This window comes from Chiroxiphia lanceolata, chromosome 8 (genome assembly GCF_009829145.1).
Source record: "Chiroxiphia lanceolata isolate bChiLan1 chromosome 8, bChiLan1.pri, whole genome shotgun sequence".
Classification (NCBI taxonomy): Eukaryota; Metazoa; Chordata; class Aves; order Passeriformes; family Pipridae; genus Chiroxiphia; species Chiroxiphia lanceolata.
In genome coordinates this window covers 7,270,798-7,292,490 of record NC_045644.1, presented here as the reverse complement: position 1 = coordinate 7,292,490, position 21,693 = coordinate 7,270,798, and the positions used below count along the sequence as shown (strand labels likewise).

At 39.8% G+C, this 21,693-nt stretch overlaps 2 protein-coding genes across 9 annotated transcripts in view; one reads left to right on the top strand and one right to left on the bottom strand.

Moving 5' to 3' along the window:
• Positions 1-606: 606 nt before the first annotated feature.
• On the bottom strand, positions 607-11,792 carry TCTN3 (tectonic family member 3). 3 transcript variants are annotated; one of them, XM_032694197.1, is made up of 13 exons: positions 11,690-11,792; positions 10,924-11,042; positions 9,032-9,162; positions 8,016-8,124; positions 7,827-7,945; positions 6,680-6,715; positions 6,198-6,272; positions 5,985-6,110; positions 4,976-5,071; positions 4,685-4,782; positions 3,944-4,109; positions 3,154-3,291; positions 607-1,135 (listed from the first exon to the last, which is right to left on the bottom strand). In XM_032694197.1, exons 1-13 carry the CDS (start codon positions 11,776-11,778, stop codon positions 914-916), a joined length of 1,524 nt encoding a protein of 507 aa, XP_032550088.1. In that variant the 5' UTR covers positions 11,779-11,792; the 3' UTR covers positions 607-913. The 3 variants fall into 3 exon arrangements, with proteins under 3 accessions (XP_032550088.1, XP_032550090.1, XP_032550089.1); XM_032694199.1 differs by lacking the exon at positions 11,690-11,792 and adding an exon at positions 11,141-11,505; XM_032694198.1 differs by lacking the exon at positions 11,690-11,792 and adding an exon at positions 11,457-11,500.
• Positions 11,793-11,822: 30 nt separating this feature from the next.
• The window catches only part of CFAP46 (cilia and flagella associated protein 46), a 64,312-nt gene continuing 54,441 nt past the window's right edge, over positions 11,823-21,693 (top strand). For 5 of the 6 annotated variants that reach the window (XR_004358191.1, XM_032694186.1, XM_032694189.1 and 2 more), the window contains exons 1-10: positions 12,531-12,821; positions 13,366-13,487; positions 14,332-14,463; positions 14,951-15,015; positions 15,502-15,666; positions 16,944-17,067; positions 17,197-17,291; positions 18,119-18,226; positions 19,079-19,178; positions 20,830-20,928. Coding sequence is in view for 5 of the 6 variants with exons in the window: in XM_032694186.1 (XP_032550077.1) it covers positions 12,770-12,821; positions 13,366-13,487; positions 14,332-14,463; positions 14,951-15,015; positions 15,502-15,666; positions 16,944-17,067; positions 17,197-17,291; positions 18,119-18,226; positions 19,079-19,178; positions 20,830-20,928 (1,062 nt within the window). In the remaining variant the exon portion in view is untranslated. Of the gene's footprint in view, positions 12,045-12,530; positions 12,822-13,365; positions 13,488-14,331; positions 14,464-14,950; positions 15,016-15,501; positions 15,667-16,943; positions 17,068-17,196; positions 17,292-18,118; positions 18,227-19,078; positions 19,179-20,829; positions 20,929-21,693 lie in introns of those variants that run through there. The other variant, XM_032694188.1, reaches the window with a different exon arrangement.

The following is a 21,693-nucleotide window of genomic DNA, read 5'->3' as shown; positions in this document are numbered from 1 at the left end:
CGACACGTTGGAGGTTGAGGTATGGCAGAGAATTACAGAAATAAGGTGATGCATTCTTACTTCATGTATTTGCAGCTCATAGATAAACAGTATCTCTGTAGTCACACTTAACTGATTTATTTCAATAATGCAGAAAATAGGGATGCCAGATGATCCTTTTCATTCAAGCTATATCCTGACACTCCTGACACACTTGGCAATTTGACTTTTGGGAAGTTTCAGTTACTGTCACCTGTAAATTAATTTGCTGGATACCACAGGTCAGAGGCATCAGAGGACACAGGACACACTACAGATGTGTTCCACTAAAAGCTTTGCAAAGGCACAGCTGAGAAGCCATGTCTACTTAAAAATCCAAGCTCAGTGCTGTACTGGTACCAGCAGCCCCGTGTAACACTGGAACACAAAGTGTTCAGCGCAGCCTGCATGGGCTGCCCCAGAATCAGAATCCCAGGAAGCAGCAGACACTTGCATGGAATTCTTTCCCAGCTAATAAACCATGCAAACACTCACAAAGGTAAATACGTGAAGTTACCCCAAAATCTGCATGTTTGGTTTTGTTTAATTAAGTGTTATGTCCCTTGATACCCTGACTAATTACAAGTCTTTCAGTTTATTTTTCCACCCTTTTTTAAAGTTTGTAATGAGGGAGAGCAATAAAGTTGCTACACGCAGTATATGTACAAAAGCAACAAATACATTTTATTAACAGTAGGCTCTGATCTTCTTGCCCCCTATTGATTCCACTGGAGTACCTGGCATCGTATGAGGCAGATTTTTCCATCATCTGAAGAATTTAAGATAAAAAATAAATCCTTTGCTAAAAAATATACTTTCATCCAACAACTTCCTGGAACATATTCTGAATGTACCAATTCACTTACTGAACTTTAAGTACAGGCCTTATCTATTTTCAAAAGCAGAGAATACTAGACATTATTAGAATAAACAAAAAATAGCCAGCCAGATCAACTCTGTAACTGCTTTCCAAATTCAGTGCCACCTTGAATGGGAAAAAGATGTCAAATGGGAGTTTCCAGTGCCTTTGGGGCTGGCCCCGGGGTGGTTCTGGCCAGTCTGTCATGTCAGTGAAGGTAACAACAGTTGTCACAGGTACCGTGTGTGCACTCAGGAACTGCAACAAGAGGGAAAGCACAGTTTAGCAGACAATGCAAAATAGATATCCCCCCTCAATTTTCTAATGGACACCCACCACAGATGACTGGCAAGCAAGATGTCTTTACAATGGTAGGAGTTAAGTGTCCTAAGTTTTCAGTGGAGTGAACCCTCTTTCCTCAAATTGATACTTCACAGGTAAATTGAGGGCACAGGAAAGACCAGTAGCTACTGTGCATCCTATGTTACAGATCTCCAAAGTGGCAGCAGTGACTCAAGCTCTGCTAGAGTAAGCCTTCTATTCAGAGGACATACATATCAGCTAGCTAGTAATAAGAACAGAAGCAAAGCTAGCTTTATTTTTTATAAAATTATAAACTGTATGTAAGATAAGATCACCTGGCCCTTTGGACAAGTGTTTGCTGCCAGAAACAGACAGAACCACAAGATGAAATCCTTTCAATAAAATGTCATTAAAATAAAGCAGGGACCCAATAAAACAATAAATTTATTTCAATAAATTTATTTCTCAGGGGGTTTTTTCCTTCTTTTTTTTCTCTTTTCTTTTTTCCTTATTTTTTTTTTCAGCCAGGTTGGAAGGGACCTCTGAGATCATCACGTCCAACCCTTGAGCCCCTACCACCGTGGTTACTAGACCATGGCACTAAGTGCCACATCCAGTCTCATCTTAAAAACCTCCAGGGATGGAGAATCCACCACTTCCCTGGGCAGCCCATTCCAATGGCTGATTACTCTCTCTGTAAAGAATTACTTCCTAATATCTAACCTAAACCTCCCCTGGCAGAGCTTAAAACCATGACCTCTTATCTTGCTGATAGTTGCCTGGGAGAAGAGACCAACCCCCACCTGGCTACAACCTCCTTTCAGGGAGTTGTAGAGAGTGATGAGGTCTCTCCTGATCCTCCTCTTCTCCAGGCTGAATAACCCCAGCTCCCTCAGCCTCTCCTCATAGGACTTGTGCTCCAGTCCCTTCACCAGCCTTGTTGCTCTTCTCTGGACCTGCTCCAGCCCCTCAATATCCTTCCTGAACTGAGGGGCCCAGAGCTAGACACAGCACTCCAGGTGTGGCCTCACCAGTGCTGAGTCCAGAGGCTGAATCACTTCCCTGGTCCTGTTGGCCACACTGTTCCTTATACAGGCCAGGATGCCACTGGCCTTCTTGGCCACCTGGGCACACTGCTGGCTCATGTTCAGCTTCCTTACAGAGAAGTATAAGCCTTGAAATACACGAGCTGCCCAAAAGACTATGTGATGTCAAAACCAAAAAATGCACCAAAATGGGATCCACTGAAACATGCTTGAAAAAGACTATTCATTGTCTTTTATGACCCTGTTAGCTCCTGCTGACATCACAGAACCACAGAATAGTTTGGGTTGGAAGGGACCTGTAAAGGTCACCTAGTCCAAGTCCCCTGCAATGAGAAGGGACCTCTTCAACTAGACCAGGTTGTTCAGAGCTCCATCCAACCTGGCCTTGAGTGCCTCCTTCTGGCTTACAAGCCTTCCTCCTTAATTCTTCAAATCTGCTGCCATCAGCATTAGTCTCTTCCTCAGCTACCTGGTGATTTCAGAACCTCTAGAAGAACAGAAATGTCTTCTTACACAGATTATCAGCATGCTGAGGGGTCCGTGAAACATAAATCAACTCAAATTCCATATCAAGGCTTTAAGAGACAACCAGATAAACATGGAGTAACTGAATCTTTGTAAATACAACTTCATACTGAGCAAAAGTTTAAAGTTTGAGTCCTTAAGTGGCAGAAGGTGGTTTGGAGTTGGAAAGAAAGTACCTTTTCCAGTTGTGCAACTGCGTGAGGAAAGTACTAAACAGATCTCAAAACAATTTTTCATCTATGGAGCTGTTAAATAACAACTCTTGCCATTGCAGCCAGACTACTGCTAAAGTTCAATAAATCTCAACTTAGTTTCAAGACCATTTGATTCCTTGGTTCTTAAGCAACCTGTAAATCCCATTTAATTACCTCTCTGTGAGAGAGAGGGGTTTTAATTACATACCTTCAGGGGTTGACACTGGTAAAAGTACCGTGCGCCCAGTATTTGAGCTTGTGGGTTGGACAGGAGGCCCACTTTAGACCACAGTATCTGTATCTCCAGGGTCACAGGAACCATGCAACAGGAAGTGCAATTCACAGCCTGAAAATAAAATATACTCCTATCAACTTAATATAGTATTTTAAAAGTGAAAAAGGACCGTTATGGTCCAAGTCTAATATTTTGGATAGCATAGGTCACTTAAGCACTAACTCTCTAACTTCTAGTCAGGTCAACCACCCCTTTTGGAGCTATATCCATCTCACTTTCAAACAGAATTTGTCTCAGCTGTACCATTTGGATTTTGCATTCCATTAGGCCATCTGACAGATTAATAATTATTAATATACAAGCACTTTGGTCGCAAACTTTTAACCTTATTAGGTGATATATAAATATCCCTAGAAAATGGAAAATCAGAAATATCAAATTAATAGCAAGTAACCAGGTGCTATTAGTTCTAGAAGGCTGTCAGAAAACTATGTAATACAATACTGGATTCAGTATTAAACCCTTTTGGCCCACTTAGATAGCAGGAACAGGATTCGAGAAATATGAAATCTGTCAGGGTTTGTTGGGGTTTCTTTTGCTAAGTACCCTAACAGTATGAACCATGACTGCTTACAGGTATTAAGACTCCTAAGAGTCAGAGGATCATCACACAAAGAAAGTCCAGATGCCCACACTTCCCTGAGATAATACAAAGATATGAAAGGAAAAATATTCACAGCTGGTCTTCTTGCATTCATATTACCTGCACACTGCAGTTCTGAACCAGAATGGTTGTCCACTCTTCTGTCTGGGTTGAATGAGCACTGCCAGTTATAGCAAGGTCCTCTGCTCTGTTCATCCCCTGAAAAGCCTCGTATAACTTCTGCTGGATGTAACTACAGTTACTCTCTTCCAGTAATGGGGATAGGCTGGAAATCAGAAAATAACAGCTTTGACAAAGTGATTTCCAGGACAAAAATCCCACTATCAACATCCTGCCTTTGTAATGAGTATTTCTTCTGCTCCTGTAATGAGTCAAGAAGTATTGGTATTAAACAGATGCAATCATCTCTGCAATGAGAAGGGAGAAAAATATGGCAGGGCAATGTATGATAAGGAAAACTGACAGCTCTTTAGCCATCTTATCACACCAGTGGTTCTACACCTGCCCTGTTAAAAGAACAATCCAAATCATCAAAACAATCACTTTTAAAGATTCCTTTGTAATTCACTCCTCAAATACAAACTCCAGTCTTGTCCAAGACGTATTGTCAGACTACAGCCTCATGATGTCCCAGAAGGCCTTCACAATGTTCAGGTTATTCTAGTGGTCCTCCATCTCCCTGATATCCAAGTTCTCTTAGGAGGATATGAAAGATCTGTAGAGACCCATTGGTGACCTCAGGGAAGGACCCTGGCTCCACAGCCCTGCATAACAGATGTGCTAAGTGAGTCTACACCTTCCAACTGTGTCAGGAAGGACAACTGCAGAGTGTGTTGTCACCTGAGGTTGCAGCCTGTTCTCATGTTCCTTCCAAATTGTACCGTGTGTCTGAGGAACTGTGAGCAACTTCCATCACTTTCACTCCGTAAAATACTCATCTGACAGACTGCACGTCAAGAAGCCAAATAAAAGCATAAACAGACAGTAGAGGACACTCATCTTGTATTTAACAACCCACTCAGCCCACACTCCTCCTTTTCCATATCAGAGGACTACAAAAGTCCAGACAAGGGAGTACCAGAAGTCAAGAAATCCAGTAATAAATAAAAACTGGTAGCAGAAAAAGGATACATGCTGCATGGCACCACTGTTTGCAATCAGCAATGGTGCTCCAGTGATATAGCCAGGGTTTCCACTTCTGGGCAACATATGAGAGAGGGTCTTGGTCTACAAAGATGCAAAGGGAAGAAATAGAAGAAGGGGGAAATATTGGCATCAATGAGATCCATTGATCTCTGAAGATCAAATTCATATTCTCAAAAATGTAAACATAAGTAATTTTTTGAGTGACTAAATATTATGCACTACTAAAACTCCCATTATTTTTTTCCAAAGTCTCTTTCTTACCTGGAAAGTTCACTTGCAGTCCGGGAGGTAAAAAACTAAGTGTCAGTACCTGAAATGTGGATACTACCAGGAAAGCTCTCAGGACAATGAATTCCTATTGCTCAGCATTTGTGTCTGAGGAAGTGAACAAATCAGTCTGGGCAATTCTACAGATGAACTGCAGAACAAACCCTGCCTTGACCCTGATTCTTAGTGGCACATTCCACTTCTAAATTGTTTTATGGTGAGAGCCTCTGGGGCTAACTTCAACAAGGTTCCACCCCCTCCCTCTCTTTCCTGCTGCACAGGCAAAGTTAAATAAGTACCTGGAATAAATTTAGCAACTTTGTTCACAAACACTGAACACCTCAGATAAAGCAATAGCTTCAACCCTTTCCTTCACAAGAGCATGCTGGTGATTCCTCTTCCCTTCCACCCCAACAAAAAAACCCCAAAAACATCCAAACCAAAACAACAGCAAAAATAATCAGATAAAAACAATCAGCCCCTTGAAATTTGTGCAATGCAGGACTGCATGCTTGCACTGAGCCTGAATTTTTCTACTAGCATGGTTTACTTGAGACCAGAAATGCATCCCCTCCTGCCTTCAACTACCATCTGCATCCCAGGGTTCTGTTACTACTCTACCACAGTGACACTGCTCGAATCTTTTCAGATCTCATCTGTATCAAAATCGGTCACAAACAACAGACTACAAGCCTGGTAAAAGCCCAGGGAGGATGGGGGCACTGACCCAGAAGTGCAAACTGAAGTGCTGCTGCAGAGAGGATCCGAGGTTCCCAGAAATGTTGCTCACTTTGAACTGGACAGAAACACTCTGAATCCCACTTGTGCCACTGTATTCTATCTCATAGATCACCTGAAAGTCCAATTCAGAGGAAAATCAGAGACAGAGAAAGGCAATAACTTTGTGTTAAGCTGTGCAAAGGAAAGGAGATTCACATACCTCAGAAACCACGTTGGTACATGTGTTGTCTCTCATGCGGGGAGCTCCAGGTGGTGCAACTGCAGTGACATTTACCTGGAGACAGGAAGCACATGAACAATTATTAATTATTTAAAAGGAGTGTGCATTCTTTACTCTTTTCCACTGCTTTTCCATCCAAGACAGATTTACCTCCTTGCCGTAGCTGTGATCTGTGAGCACACCACCCTGCTCATTTTTTTTGCCCAATTTTTTTCCAAGAAAACAAGCTACCTCCCTGACTTTAGCCCTGTCTGTGCCCATTCATTTAAAAGTACATCCTTCCTTATATCCTTGTTTTTTTCTATAATGTCACACTTTTGTCAAAAAAAAACTAGTCTCAGACACAGCACATTCCCATTCTCCCAAGTTCCCAACCTATGGACATTACTACGAATGCTTAAGATTTCAAGTATGTTTTATTTCAGAAGTAGAAATTATTTTCATTGGAGACAGAGACTGACCTTCATGGACTGCAGAATGGTGCCACTAACTGGGACCTGGGAAAAATAAACAAACCATTATATAACACCAAAAAGACCCCAAGTAAATTTCTGTGTTTGCAAGTGCTAAAGTCATGACATCATCACTAAACAGAACCTACATATTATATTGACAAAATTACTTGGTTTATTCCAGATGTGTAAAACTTGTCATCATTTTGTGATCTATAAATCACAGACCTAATCCACAAAATGCATTTTAGAACATCAGAAGACAAATTTAATCTCGGCCTTGCTAATGTCCTGCAAAATGCAGATACTTGGAAGTATCATATCTCTGATCCATTCCTGGAACTCCTTCTTCTGCCATCAAGTAATTACTTTAGCTTCCAGTTAAGGAAAAACTGAATTTTGGTCACAATGACAAAGAAAGCCCTGAAAACATGAGTTAAATCTGATCGATAGAATACTCTCTACTACAGTTATGCTGATTTACATTTCCAATATAAGGGAGAACAGAGTCATCAGCCTTAGTAAGGTGTTCATATTTACAATGTTGTTTTCTCATGGAACACCAGAGAAACTCTAGAAGGCAAGAGGAGATATTTTCATATAAACATTCAGTAAGACCAGCACGATGAATGCAGAACAGTAAATCCATTACTTTGAAATTAAATCAAAATAAATAGTGGAGAAATTGATATGGAATTCAATCTACGACTGTAAACAGAGCTAATATTTATAAGCGGCCTTCCATATGATTTTAGAGGTAACATATTGTGTAAAATAAATCCTCATTCTTTACTGAGTACATGCACTACTTGGTTGATCAAGCTGATGGAACAGAAAGGAATACTTTGAAAAACAGTCTATTTAAAATGCAAGAGAGTCTATATAAACCATTAAAACCATGAAGTATCAGTGAAGCACCTGTTAAACCCATTAATAATTTGCTAATAACTGAAATTTATTTGAAAGTAGTTTGAAGGATTATCACCAATCACAATAGTTTTAGCAGGTGTCCCAGCAAGAAGGCCTCAACAACTGGGAGATCAGGGCTGACACACTAGGTGACCTTCAGTTTTCCAGTTACCTGAAGTTGCAGAGGAAAGCAATGCAAAGTCAAGCAACCATGATTTTGCACAAAAGCAAGAAATCTGACATGCACCTTCAGCACAGTGAAATCCCGGTAGTAAGAGGCAGCGTCGAGGGCAGGGTCAGTCGTGCAGCTCTTGCTCAAATTGGCAAAAATCCGAGTACAGCTTGTACTTTTACTGTCCAGGAAGCCTGAGTTAAGACATGACAACAGATCAAACAGAAGCAAATCACCCTAAGATATTCTTCCCCCTTTACTAACCAGCAGGATTTCCATCAACACAAAGTCCACTGGCTCCCATTTTTACTGGCTGTCTAAGCGTGCTCAGTACAGATGATGAATCAAAGTAGATTAGGATTGGATCGCCAGCCTGAAAAGACAATTTGGAGAAATCACAATTACTGTGGAACACAAGGTGATGTCATCATCAGGGCAGAGAGACAAATCTATACCTCTTCTTTGTGTACACTCAGCTTTGTCTAAAAGGTTGTCCAATCTTTTAAATGCAAGAAAATTCATCAGGAGAACTGAGAAACAAACACTTTAACAGTGTGCTCTGGTAGCCAGGAGGGTGACCTCTGTCTTGGGGTGCATCAGGCTCAGCATCATCAGCCAGTTGAGGGAGGAGATTGTCCTGCTCAGCTCTGAGGTGGCCTCACCTGGAGCCCTGAGGGCAGTTTTGGGCACCACATCATAAGATCTAAAGCTACTGGAAAGCATCCAAAGGAGGGCAATGAAGATGGTGAAGGGCCTGGAAGGGAAACCATATGAGGAGCAGCTAAGGGCACTTGGTCTGCTCAGGCTGGAGGAGACTGAGGTCAGACCTCATCGGGGTCTCCAGCTTCCTCACAAAGAGCAGCAGAAGGGCAGCACCAATCTCTGCTCCCTGTGAGCAGTGACAAGACCCAAAGGACTGGCTGGAGCTGTGCCAGTGGAGGGTTAGGGTGGATCTCAGGAAAAGGTTCTTCCCCCAGAGGGTGGTCGGGCACTGAACAGGCTCCCCAGGGCAGTGTTCACAGCCCCAAGGCTCCCAGAGCTCAAGGAGCATTTGGACAACGCTCTCAGGGACAGGGTGGGATTGTTCAGGTGCACTGGGCGGGACCAGGAGTTGGACTGGATGATCCTTGTGGGTCCCTTCCAACTCAGGATACGCTACAATTCTGTGATATCATGGATTACAGGTACAAAAGTAAGACTCTTTCAATCTGTTGTCATTAGATCTCATCAGACAGCTTTAGTAGAAGTGTATGTACAAACTGATTATGATTTCAACTCACACGGTAAAAAGCAGAGAATGATGGCTGGACTTGTGATGGTGCTATGAAAGAGTGTCTGCCATACTTCTCTAAGAACTTCATAAAATCAGATTCTTTGATATCCTGGGGCTGTTGGAAATAGTTCAGCTTTGCTAGAGTTTGAAAGGAGAAAAAAAAGAAATCTGCCAATATCAGATTACTAGAAAAGATAAAAGTAAATATTGTGCCAACGTTTTTAAAAGGAACAGCTTCAGTAATTATAAGCTAGATGGTGCCTTATATTAATTAACCCAATTTAACACTTCTAACAGGCTAATATGGTCTAGGAATAGGATGACATCCTGAGTAGTTTGTACTGTTCATGATTAACAGATGTTAATACACGAAATGACTTTCCAAAAAGCATGAAAACTGCTTTACAACTATTTTAATATGTCCTGTCATTTCTGTGAGATACCCAAATTAGACACACATGACATTTTAATTACAAAGCACTACCAATTTATGAGATCATTAAAAGCAACATTAAATAGATTCGAAATAATTAAGATTGGTAAAACTCAAAAGTAAGTATAGACAGTAGGCATCCTAAAAACCAGACTTTTGCATGGTCTTCCACAGTGATTCCCTCTTGACCCAGTGGTATTCAATAGTATGGTTACAATGCTGTAATGTATTAAATTATTGCTGCTAAAACACTGTTATCAAGTGGCAAATTATTAAAGATGTGCTATGCAGACTCATCAATGTGTTTGTTCGAACAATAAACTTTTCAATACATCCAAATAAAACATCTTACAAGGTTCGAGGACCAGAGATCCTACTGACAACAGGACAAGTGTCAGTATTCTCAATTGCAGTAGTACCAAAAAGAATTTAAGTAATCCAGTAGGTTTGGGGGAAAAAAACATACATTAAAAAAAAAAAACCCAAACAAGCTTTCAATGTAATTCTGCTGTTTAAGGGCAGAGCAGATGCTCAGAGGAACAGTGGAGCAAGCAGAAACAAAAGCTTTTGAATACAGCATTAATCAAGCAGCCAAGTAAACCTTTGAAGGAGATGAAAGTCAAAGGAATATTAAGCTCCTCCAAGGTTCACAAAAGTAGGTGCACAGAGCACCTTGCTTAATAATCACTTGAGGGTATAATCATTAAACTGAAAAAGAAAACACTTCTAGTTGTTCTCTGAATGTACACAAAACATTCAGGCAGCATCTGTAAAGAGCTGAGAAGCAGGACTAGATAGTATGAAACTAACCATGTTCTGACTAGTTGTTGCACCCGTTAACCTCCTGAGCCCTACCCAACCTAAAATGCTCATGGATTTAGGTCAGAAGTAGCTGGGACTGTGGGTCAAAACTCCCAGAAAATGACTCAAAAGAGAAAACTGTGTGTTCAAATGTGGGACTCTACTGAACAGTAATAGATGCCAGAGAGTTGGACATCAAATCAGTCAAATGAAATACAATGTAGAAAAGAGGAAAAGAGTGTTACTGGCATATCCTAAAAGAGTATATGATTACCAGTGAAAAAATCATTGCCAGATGAGAAGATGAAAATAAGCACGTATAATAAAAAATACAAAATACGGAAAGAAATCACTTTCTGAAAAGGATAACAGTGGGATATTTCAAACATCCTTACTTGCTGCTCCAAGTGTAGCAAACTGAGTAAAGTATCAAAGATACACAAGCAATCGATAAAGGCTGATTTGTGTTTAGCCAGAAACCCTGGCCTTACACGGAGTGCAGTCATCTTTGTGTTTGTCTTTGGTGATCAGACCCCGATTCATTATGCTCTCTCAGGAACAGCCAAAATAACCAGTAACAATTATAACGTATCAGTTTAAAACAAAAATATTCCCTAAGCAGAGGCAATCTGTGAATGAATGATCTATGAAGAAAGGTTACTTACAGTCATTCAGCTGCACACAGAACAGATCATGTCCACCAGGGACAGCAATGATGTTTGTAGGATAAGGGGTGTTACTTCTGAAAATGAGTGACTTTTCCACACATACTTGACTCACAGACCTGCAAAGACAAGCCCCCCCCACTCAGTAAACTTAAATAGGCTATTCTTGCAAAATTTCCTATTTTATATTAATGCCAGCAACAGAACACAGTATTACTTTTCATCAGTTTAGATGTGCTGTTGTACAATCTGCACTGATAATCAAGTACAGAAAGCCTCTCTTGTCATTGCAGTAACTTTGTGGAGCCTCTCTATTACTATATTCAAAAATCACTCTGAAAGTCCCTGGACGAAAAAGTGGTAAAAAAATTCAGTGTCCATGTATGACAGCTGTTCTCGGTTCTCATCCCAAGTGCAATCCGCGAAGACAGATTTTACTCTGCAATAGCCGAAACCATCCTCCTCACTGTACTTGCTGGTCTGTACTTGCTGGATCTCCCCATCGTACAATGCTCCTTTTACTACGACCGGACCTCCCAGCTCCCACCGCCAGCGGCCTCATCGCGGAGTACCCAAGCCGCGCTCCTCCTGGGCCATCGTGGTGCCGGCCCCGGCTGTCCCCTCGCAGCCCCCGGCCCAGCGCTGCGCCGGTGCCCCGGGGCCGCGGCCTCAGTGCAGCCCGGGCAGCTGAGCCGCAGTTCCCGCCGGAGCCCGGGCCTGGTGTCCCTGGAGGCGCCCCAGCGGCGGGTACCCGTCCCCTGCCCACCTGCTGCGGCCGGAGCGGAGGGCCGTGCCCGCGGGGGCGCACACGGGCAGCAGGGCCAGCAGCACCAGCAGCGCCCCGGCCCCGCGCATCGCCGCGCCACGGCCGCGCCGAGACACCGCGCATGCGCGGCCGGGCCGGGCCGGGCCCTGCTCCGGGAGGAGCCCTCGCAGGCACTCGTCCCAGACGCGGGGCTTTACGGGAGTAAAAATAAAACACAGGCTATCACACAGCTCGTTTGAGCGCAACCACGTCAGGCAGCCCACTTTGAAGCATGGATGCATGGCATTACGTTAGTATGCAGCTTGAGAGTGAAGGGAATGTGTGTCTATCTCCACAGTCATACATAAACTCCAGGGTACATAATGAGATGGGACAGCACCCTCAGTACAGATTGTGAAGTTGGCCCTAAGCTCCTTTACTGTAGAGCCGAAGGAAAGGAGCAACAGATGAGAAAATGCTACGGAAAATCATTTTTGTACTCTCTTACATGTTAAAAAAAACACACTACAGAAAAGCCCTCTGGGAAGGACAAATTTGTAACACATGAAATGTTTGAATCTGCAAGCCATGCACGAAAGAATCAGAAAGTAATTATAATAAAAAAGCACATGGAGCAAACCAATGTTTCCTTTGACATCTGTACTATTCTCGTTACAAAAGTTGCCGGTGAGAGAATTTCTTAGCGCTGCCTCCATCCCCAGGAAGCCACCAGTCGTTACCGGTGTCACCCGCGAGCCCGAGCCCGCGCCCTCCGCGGTGGTTCCGCACCGGCACCGGGGCGGGCCCGGCCTCAGCTCCCCCGCCTGGGGCTGGCGAGGCCAGAGGGGCGGGAGGTGCGCGCCCCTGCGGTGGGAGCGCTGCCGGGATACTCGTGTGTTGTGGGAGCGCTGCCGGGATACGCGCTGTGTGCTGTGGGAGCGCTGCTGGGATACTCGTGTGCTGTGGGAGCCGGGAGCTGGAGCGGCCGGGGGCGGCCCTCCGGCGGGCACAGCTCACAAGCGGTCCCCTCGGCTGACCGGGCCAGCGCTTTCCTCCTCGGAAAGGCCCCGCTCCCGCGGGGTGAAGCCTCGGGCGGTTGCGATGGCGGAGCCGGCCGTCAGGGAGCGGCTCTGCGCCGCAGAGCGCGGCCGAGGTGAGCGGGCGGCCGGCGGCTGCCACCTTGTGCCCGTCTTTAAATAAAGGAAACGTCACGCTTTAAACGCGAAAACGGCTTGGTCCTAATTTGTTTTGTAATTAAACTGTGTATGTGGAGAAAGCGTTCTTTCTCCGAATGCTTTAAGCATGCTGCTTGGCTATGCAAAGAACTGAGTGCTGCAGTGTTTTTTTCTAGAAGATCTAGTGTTCGTCCAGGCAAGTTCACTCCACAGAACGGCTTTAAGGATTTCTGTGCCAACAGAAGGCAAACTGCTGAATTTATGGAATTGTGAACTAGGGGTTCCAAGTAGTTCACTTTTTAGTGTGCTAATGTTAGTGATTTTAAATAGCGAAAGACTTATTAATGCTTCATCTTAGAATCATATCTGACTTTGAACAACATGTGTTTGATATTATTTTTCTTAAATATTCTTAATTTATTTCTGTGAAGGAAAGACAGGATATCACATAGCTCATTTGAATGCAATCAAGTCAGTCAATCCACCTTGAAGAATAAATTCTTTATTCCTTATATATTGCAGATGTTCAGGCTTTGAAGGATGCTTACGAGTTGATCAAATCAGCCAGTGAAGGAATATCTGCACTTGACTCAGATAACTTCAGCACTGACTTGTATGTTTTATGTGCTGAACAAGCACTTCAGGTTTGTAATTTAGGCAATGTATCTGTATTGAATAAAAATATGTATATGACATACTGTATTTAGAGTTGTTAAAGCTACTGCCTCAAAAACAATCCCAGAAATGCCTGAGGGAAGTATTACGCTCTTCTGATTTTGGAGAGAAATTGTTTAAACATGCATTTTCCCTTAGAACTCAACCTCTGAAGTATCACATTTTTGTAGTCAGTCATCAAACTGTTGTTTGTGAAGTTTTCAATTAGACCAAAATATGGCAGGTATACCATAGCATATATAAAATAGTTTTTATATGTATATGCCTGTTTTTTCTTGTTATGTAAAACTTAAAGTTAGCAGTTTGGTTATGACTGAAGAAAATGTGTCTGTGAACAGACCCTACCAGCCAAAAGAAGGAAGATTCTACACCATTCTAATTATGAATCTTTTTTTTTTCCCAGGCTGCAATCCAATCAAATTCTGTGGTCTGAAAATTGACATCCATACAAAATCCTGCCAGCTAATATCCATACTTAAAAAAAAATTCTGTTAAGAATTTTGTCTATTAACAATTGTGTTAAAAAGGAGACATTTTTTGAATACTGTAAGCAGTTATGTGACTGAGGAGTTTTGTTAAATAAGGAAGCTATCTTTTCATAAAAAAATTACAAAAATATGCCTTCAAATTTTAGTCAATTTTAATGGGCTTGTACCACATCTGGTACAAGTCTGCATCTTTGTGTAATATTGCTTGCATACTGGTATGCAGCTGGATGTTACCCCTTGATTAGGCATGCATTTTTAAAAGCTAACAGTTCTTAATTGTTTGTTGCATTTTTAAAATATTAAAATGCTTTTTTTTGGGTCTTAGATGGGATATCCAGAAATGAGCAGTGACTGTCTACAGATGTATTTTAAAGCAAGATTTCCTGTGAACCAGTTTCTTGGCAGAGCCTATTTGTGCCAAGGCCAGTTGCATGCTCTACACTCTACAGATAATTTGGTGAGAAATTGTAGAGGTTGCTTTACACTGAACCAGTTTTTAGAAGTATTTATTCCTAGGTTGTTGGAGCTGTTTTGAAGAAAATAATACCTCAGTTTTTTTTAATGGGACAAACCAATATAATTTCCCCCCCTCTCCCAGATCTGCTCTTGCATATCTCTGGGCTTTCTTTGCTGAAAGCTTAAAAAGTATGCAGCTTTGCAGTTCTGGAAAATTTCAGTCCTGATAATTAGTGTTTGGCAGAAATGAAATAAACTGAAAATACAGTTTTAAAATTGGAAATCAGGAAAACATAGTAACAGAAAATGCAACCAGTTTCTAGTTATTCTGTTTCTATGGCAGCAACCTCCTATGGCAGTATGTTTTAGCTGAGATTAGTCTGAAAATAAAATTTATGAGATGTGAACGTACTGAAATAGGAAAATAATGTACTGATTTATAAAAACCATATTCAAATTGCATTAGCTTTTATTTTGTTCTGTTCTAGGAGGAGTTTGAAAAGTTCGTGCTGTTTTTTATGAAGGCAATAGATTTTGCCAGCCACGATAGAAGGTAGACCCTACTGATGGGTTAACTCTAAATCCCAGGAAATGTTACTGATTTAGATTTTCAGTTGTTTGTCTCAGGTTTTCAGTAGGTAACCTCGAGTTGTATTGTTTGGTTTTTTTCTCTAGATTTTTCCTTCCATTTTGTAACTTCTGTAACTGCTGTAACAACACAAGAATACTGAACTCTTAAATGGACAGGATGAATAATCCTGTGTAAGGCTGGTAGACATCTCAGCATTTCTTACCCTTTTGTACTTGTGCTCTGTAGAGTGAGAGCACCACGTTAGCTGATTTTTCATTGGTATTATTGAGTAGAGCGTAGTTGCAGGAGTTACCATATTCTTGTGCTGTACTTGTCTTCTCAGTTATTGATCAGGATTGGCTCTAATGAAAAGTTCCGATTTTTACTTCTTAGAAGTGTCTTAAAAAGCTGTAATTTCATGTTTATTCAATTCCACGAAATACTAAATTTTTGATTCTTATTTTTCAGATATTATTTTTTGATATATAACGCCTCAGTTCTTTATTGGCAACTTGTGAGGCCATTTCTTAAGCCTGGATTCCGCAATTGCCTTATTCCCAGCCTTTCTCAGATTATTACAGCATTAAACCAAATTGAAGAGCAAGACAACGAATGGAGAGCAGAACTGATGATGTAAGTTTGATTGTATTTTCTCATATGGGCATTCTGTAATCCTCTTAGACATGTGGCTGCCACCTGAGGTGGTCTTTACTAAGGTGTATTTCATTGGTAATGCTGTAGATACATTTATTGTGGATAGCTTAATTCATAACTTTTTAAAGAAACATGAATGTACTCAACATAAAAAATGCTTAATTTTAATATTTAATTTGAGGTTAAAATTTTAGTGGCAGAGACAGCTTTGCCCTGGATCTGATTTGAAGTAGCACAGTCATTTTGGATGTAGTATTTGAGTCATTCATAATAACTGGAAATAAATGGTGTATCACTATCAATGTATTACCATTCTCACATTTCTTGAGCAAAGCTGGAGCATAAACTTTGAGATAACTCAGTTTTATGTGCAAAATGAGGAGTGCCCATGTAATTTTTCAAGGTCCCACAAGCTTTTCTCAGAGATTTTTTGGTCTGCTATTCTACAGACCATTTCCAGTTCCTCTTACACTTCTACCATAGTTTTTCCCTTTCTCTTTTTGATCTTTTCTAGTTTTTTAGTCTGTGACTTATGGTTTATTGCTGTGCAGCATTTTCTTTATAAGCTGAAACTGGAGGGAAATAAAAATTTAAGTAACAAAAACATTGCAAGGGATATGCTAAGGACCATGTAGAATACCATGCATGCAGTTTTTTGATACCAAACATACTGTTGCTGAGGTGTTGATAAGAACAAGCAAGTGCACACAATGTATTTGTGTTATAAGACTAATGGTTGCATTTATTTTTCTTACATTTGTATTTATTTTAAAAATATTTTTATTATGATTATAATTTTTGTTGTTAATTTATTTCATGGAATCACAGACTCTTTCTCAGTTAAATCAGATCAAGTATTGAAAATCCAGTTCCAGTTTCCAATATGAATAATTTTTTTGCTAAATGGCTTTGACATACTGGCCTTTCCCGTAGTTAAGGGAGAATCTTAGAGAAATTCTCCTATAATTTTAAATAGTTTCTCCTTTTAATTTCAGATATCTTATGGAGAAAAGTTTTCACAAAAAAAACCCTCCTTTTCCGAGATTATTTTTATGATCTGCACTAAATATGTGTTAACAGCTCTATATCTCTGGGAGAAGCAAAAATGTAGAAGTTAGAAAATCTCTTTTGTGCTAATGGCTTGTACTGCATTTAGGAGTGGTACCTTGAACAGAAAGCATGTTGAAAAAATATAAATAAGAATTACTTCAGAAAATGTTAAAAAATATTTAAAGAAGTATTTATTTGCTCTGCAGAAATTTACTCGAATGCTTCCTTGATGCTTCAAAACTGGAAGAAGCAAAAGAGTTTTCATCTACTGCAGCAGTCTTTATTAAGGAAAATGTTCCAGAGAAATACTCTCAAATATTTTCTCTAATGGTAATGCTGAAAAATATTTTAAACTCCCAGTAAGCCCCGTTGAGTTGTTTCTCACTTATTAGTCACTTAGTCAATGATTATTCAATTATTGTTGCTTATTTAATCAGTAATTAAATTGTTATTTTATAGGTGTATCACAAACTGATGGATATTTCCGAGGTAGAGAAGGACATACAAGATTCCACCCATCTTTTAGTTATTTATAAATTGCAGATGTTAAAATTGTAAGTATGAAATTGTATCCTTCCAGTTGTTCTTTGATGCTGCATATTATAGAGGCAGGTTCTGGTTCTGGTATCCCATGTGCCAGTAGAAAAATCTACTGCAAAGATTAGTTTCTTAAAAGGAAAATTGCAATGACAGTTTGTGTAGTAACTGTCAGGCCTGTCTGGAGAACAGCCTCAGCTAAAATGTGAGATTGTTCTTTGGGGATGTAGGGAGTAGTGTGTTGGACAGATTATCTCAGGAGAAAGAATTCCATTAATATCCAGCAGACTGTCATTCCATACACAAGTCACGTGCAAGAAAGTAAAGATGAAGCGGAGAAATCACACCTGACATATAATGCATAAATCACAGGACAGAAGGCATCATGCTTTTTGAAGTCTTTACATTTTAAAGGGATAAAACAATTTTGAAAATTAGACTTCATAATGAAATCTCATGTAATTTTTTTTCAATGTCTCAACATTTCCCCATTTTAGAAGCATTAATTCTTTTCTAAGTAACAGTGCATTAATTTATACTGACATTATAAGAAAGGAGTTTTGCACACCAGTTTGTTTTTTTTGTTTTGGAATAAAATTTACCATGTGAAATATTAATTCTTACGCTTGAATGTTCTTAGTGCTTTGTATCTGGCTGTCTCTGAGTTACTTACTTGCCATCCTGAAGTAGGTTTTGCTAACTTTTTTTTTTATATTTCAAAACCCAATTATCCTACTGATCCCTTGGACTAAGCTATCCATTCTGAAGTTAGAGTTATTTCAAAATATTAATACAATAATATTTCTCACGAAAAAATTTTGACCCAATTCCTAATATGTTGCAGGCAGTGGGACACAAATAAATTTCCAAGTGATGCCATCACAGAGCTGAATTCTTTATATGCACTTTTGAAACAATATGATGTACCTCCAGCATCTGTTCTCAGTGTGAAGTGAGTTTTACTTGTCATAGTCCCGTGGAAGTTGGTTAAAACAGTTTGTGTTGCTTTAACATGTAGGTCATCTTAGAAATAGACAAAACCCTATTAGACTTTATTAAAGAACCCAGGATTAAACATCTTCTTCCATACAGCTCTTTGTGTGATATGATTAAATCTTTCCGTAACCATTTCTTGTTAATGAGATTTTTCAAAGGTCTTAAAATTGACCTTAAAATTGACAAGCACTTTTCAGACTGTAGTTAATTTTTAGCTTTTCTTGAGGCCCTTCCCAGTTCTTCAGCATAGAGACCTCTATTCTAGTAGTTATATATGGAAGTAATACTGTAATTTTACTTGTAATGGTAAATCATCTTTGACAAGTATTCAGGTATCTCGTTACTTCTCCTATCCCAGACAGTTAGAACACAGTCTCTGTCTGTGTGTCTGTGTTCTTTGTTCCTAGATAGCAGACTGATGGATTTTACTGCTTTGTGTGCCAGTTCCCTGCATTGTATTTCCAAAATTACTTGCAATCTTAGTTTGTTCTTTCACCAATTTTTTCATGCATGCATTTAGTTCTATATTTTTTGTCTTCTTCAGGAACTGTTTGTACAAGACTACATAGGAGTATGCTAATTAAAAATGTTCATCATAAACTTTTGTATTTTTCATGTAACCAGCTTTAAACTTTTTCCTTTTTCCTTGTTAACTGTGAGCATTACTAGCATAGTCACATGTTCTGTAATATTCAGATGACTTCATGGTTTTCAGATATATGGCACAGTTACTTTCAAGTAGTGTTTTTATAATTCCATGGAGGAGCAATATCAAATTCTCTGAAGTGATGGTTTTTTATTTTTGAAGGGTTCCTTTGATTCTGGAATTAGCTCATTTTTCTTTGAAAGTAAACTGCACTGAGTTGGCATCTCAATGTATCCTCGATTTAAAAAGTACTGGAATTACTGTAAGTATTAATTACACTGGTTTGGGAATTTTTGATTACATACACACACCCCTTTGATATTTATATTTACTAAATAGTACTGATGGTTCTGTGATCTTCTGTCCATCTGTGTATTATTTGTATATTCATTAATATAAATAATTATTTGGCTAAGTGATCTATTCCTAAGCTAGAGAGAAAATACCAGGTCAGAAGGTAGAATGTAAGTAGACCAGGATGATATGCAGTGCAGTTCATTTTGGCAAATAAATACTAACTGTAGATTTTTGCTTACATTTTTAAAATGTTACCTGCGCAAGAGTTTGATTGGAAATTAAATTCAATTTTCTATTATAATGATCCTACTTTGAGCTACTGGTAAGTTTATCCTCACTGAATTTTTTTTATTCCAGGTATCTGATTCAGGCCTGTTATTCTGAACATTTCCTACATGTCTAAAATCACACACAAATCCATAGCATTCCACTGGAAGATGTGTTTAAATCCTCTAGATGAAAGATTGACAAGGATTTGAGTATTTGTGTAGGACAGCAGTAGCAATTATGTGTTGTGTGGCAGCAGTAGAGAAACCTTGCTTCTATTTTAACCTTCTCCCTTGGAGTTGGTGTGTTTTTAAGTCACCACCTTCAGATTGCCCAGCATGGTTTGACAGCAACCCCTTCATAGCAGAGTGAGAGAAATCTGGATCTAAGTTCCAGTTCCTTGGCTTTTGCCAAGCACTGACAAATTTCTCAGCCATGACATGAATTCCACCTCTGTGTATTTGTCACAGCATGACTGGGACAGTTCTGGGTTCATCTCAGTTTCCCACAATCCTGTCTGTTTTGCAATCATAGGGATGTTAAATTAACACATTGTAGTGCTTGAGGAATGGAGATGCTGTCTGAATTTCTCTACTGCACCCATTTAAACCAAATGAAACTTATCTTAAATATTTGTATGATCCATACATATAAATTATATGATTTAACAATCAGATCTCTCCTGAGGAGTTGAAAGTCTAGCCTCTTTTTTTGCTTATATGTTTCACTACCCATCAAGCTGAATCCTTTCTGTCTTGACTAGTGCTTGTTGATTCCAAGCATGTACCTTTTTAATAACATTATTAAGCAAATGGCAGAGGATGGATTTAAATCAGATACTGGGAAGCAATTCTTTCCTGTGAGGGTGGTGAGGCCCTGGCACAGGTTGCTCAGAGAAGCTGTGGCTGCCCCATCCCTGGAATTGTCCAAGGCCAGGTCAAACAGGGCTTGGAGCAACCTGGGATACTGGAAGATGTCTCTGCTCATAGCAGGGGGTGGGACTGGATGAGCTTTAAGGTCCTCCCAGTTCAAGCAGCTCTGGGATTTTATGATTTTACTAGAACTAAAATCAAATTACAGTATAGGAGAAAACTGGTATACACTGGTTTTCTTACTGAAAACTCTGGCAATGAACCACTTAAAAGTTATTTTGCAGCCTCAGGTTAGTAAAAAAGAACTGCTGTTCAAATAAATTCTACTTCCTTTGCATTGTTTCAGTTGATTATTTCGTATAGTGGGATTTTCAGTTGGAAAGTACAGGGCCGTGTTAGTGTAATTTCATGGGTTTCATCTTTATCATATTTCCTTTTAATTATTAAATTAGCATTTTGTGTATTAATACTTCATAGGAGCCAGGGAAACTTATTGAAATAGAATGCCTGGAATGTGAATATGAAAGAAGAAAAAATGCCACTAAAATTGTGACTTACACCAAAGGAGTTGTTGAGGTATGTTCTTTAGCAGTAACTTTGATAGAAAAGGAAAAGTTTTAATTTGTTAAATGTGGAAAATTGCATTTGACTGTGTGTCTTAATTACATTGTACTGATCAGAAATTCTTTTAAACTTTATATTCTTTTAAATTGGGCTACCAAGAAAGAGACAGGGAAAAATAAACCACAGTTGTTTATTCTTCCCTTAACTCTTCAGTCTGGCTATAGAGGTTCATAATATATATTACTTTCCGAGAGCAAAGATGGCAGCATTGAGGCATGGAAGGGCAACCCTCTCATGTTTTCATATTTTGCCTTTGTGGGAGATGTTTTCATAGAATATCTTGAGTTGGAAGGGACCACTAAGGATCGTCGAGTCCATCTCAGCTATGATTGCATGTTATGGGCAGTCTCATACAAATTCTTATGTCAGAGGAATAGAGTATTCCTGATAAATTGTTACACTGGAGGGGGGGATTTTCTTAGATTTCTGTGATCAGTTGACTCAGTTATGATTCAGACCATCAAAAGCAGAAGCCTAAGTATCAATGTTGTCAGTGGGATTAGAGAAATGCCTACAATGAACATCTTAGAATAGCTCTTAAGAGTCACCTAAAGTTCCTAAAATGGGAAGTAGGAATATATTTAATGGAAACTGGTAGTGCATGAACTTACTCCTATCTATGGCAGTGCTCATTTTGGAGTTCAGAAATTCCATTCACTTTTTGAAAAAAATAAAAAGTTCAGTAATTCCTCATAATATGAAACATTATCAATGCTA

Excerpts from the sequence above, each read along its gene's own strand:
- TCTN3 (XM_032694197.1), bottom strand. The coding sequence starts at position 11,778 with ATGCGCGGGGCCGGGGCGCTGCTGGTGCTGCTGGCCCTGCTGCCCGTG. Across the intron at positions 9,163-10,923 it reads CTGTGTGCAGCTGAATGACT|CAAAGCTGAACTATTTCCAA; the intron begins GTAAGTAACCTT and ends TTCAAACTCTAG. Across the intron at positions 4,783-4,975 it reads ACAGTGGTGCCATGCAGCAT|ATGAGTATTTTACGGAGTGA; the intron begins GTATCCTTTTTC and ends GCAGTCTGTCAG.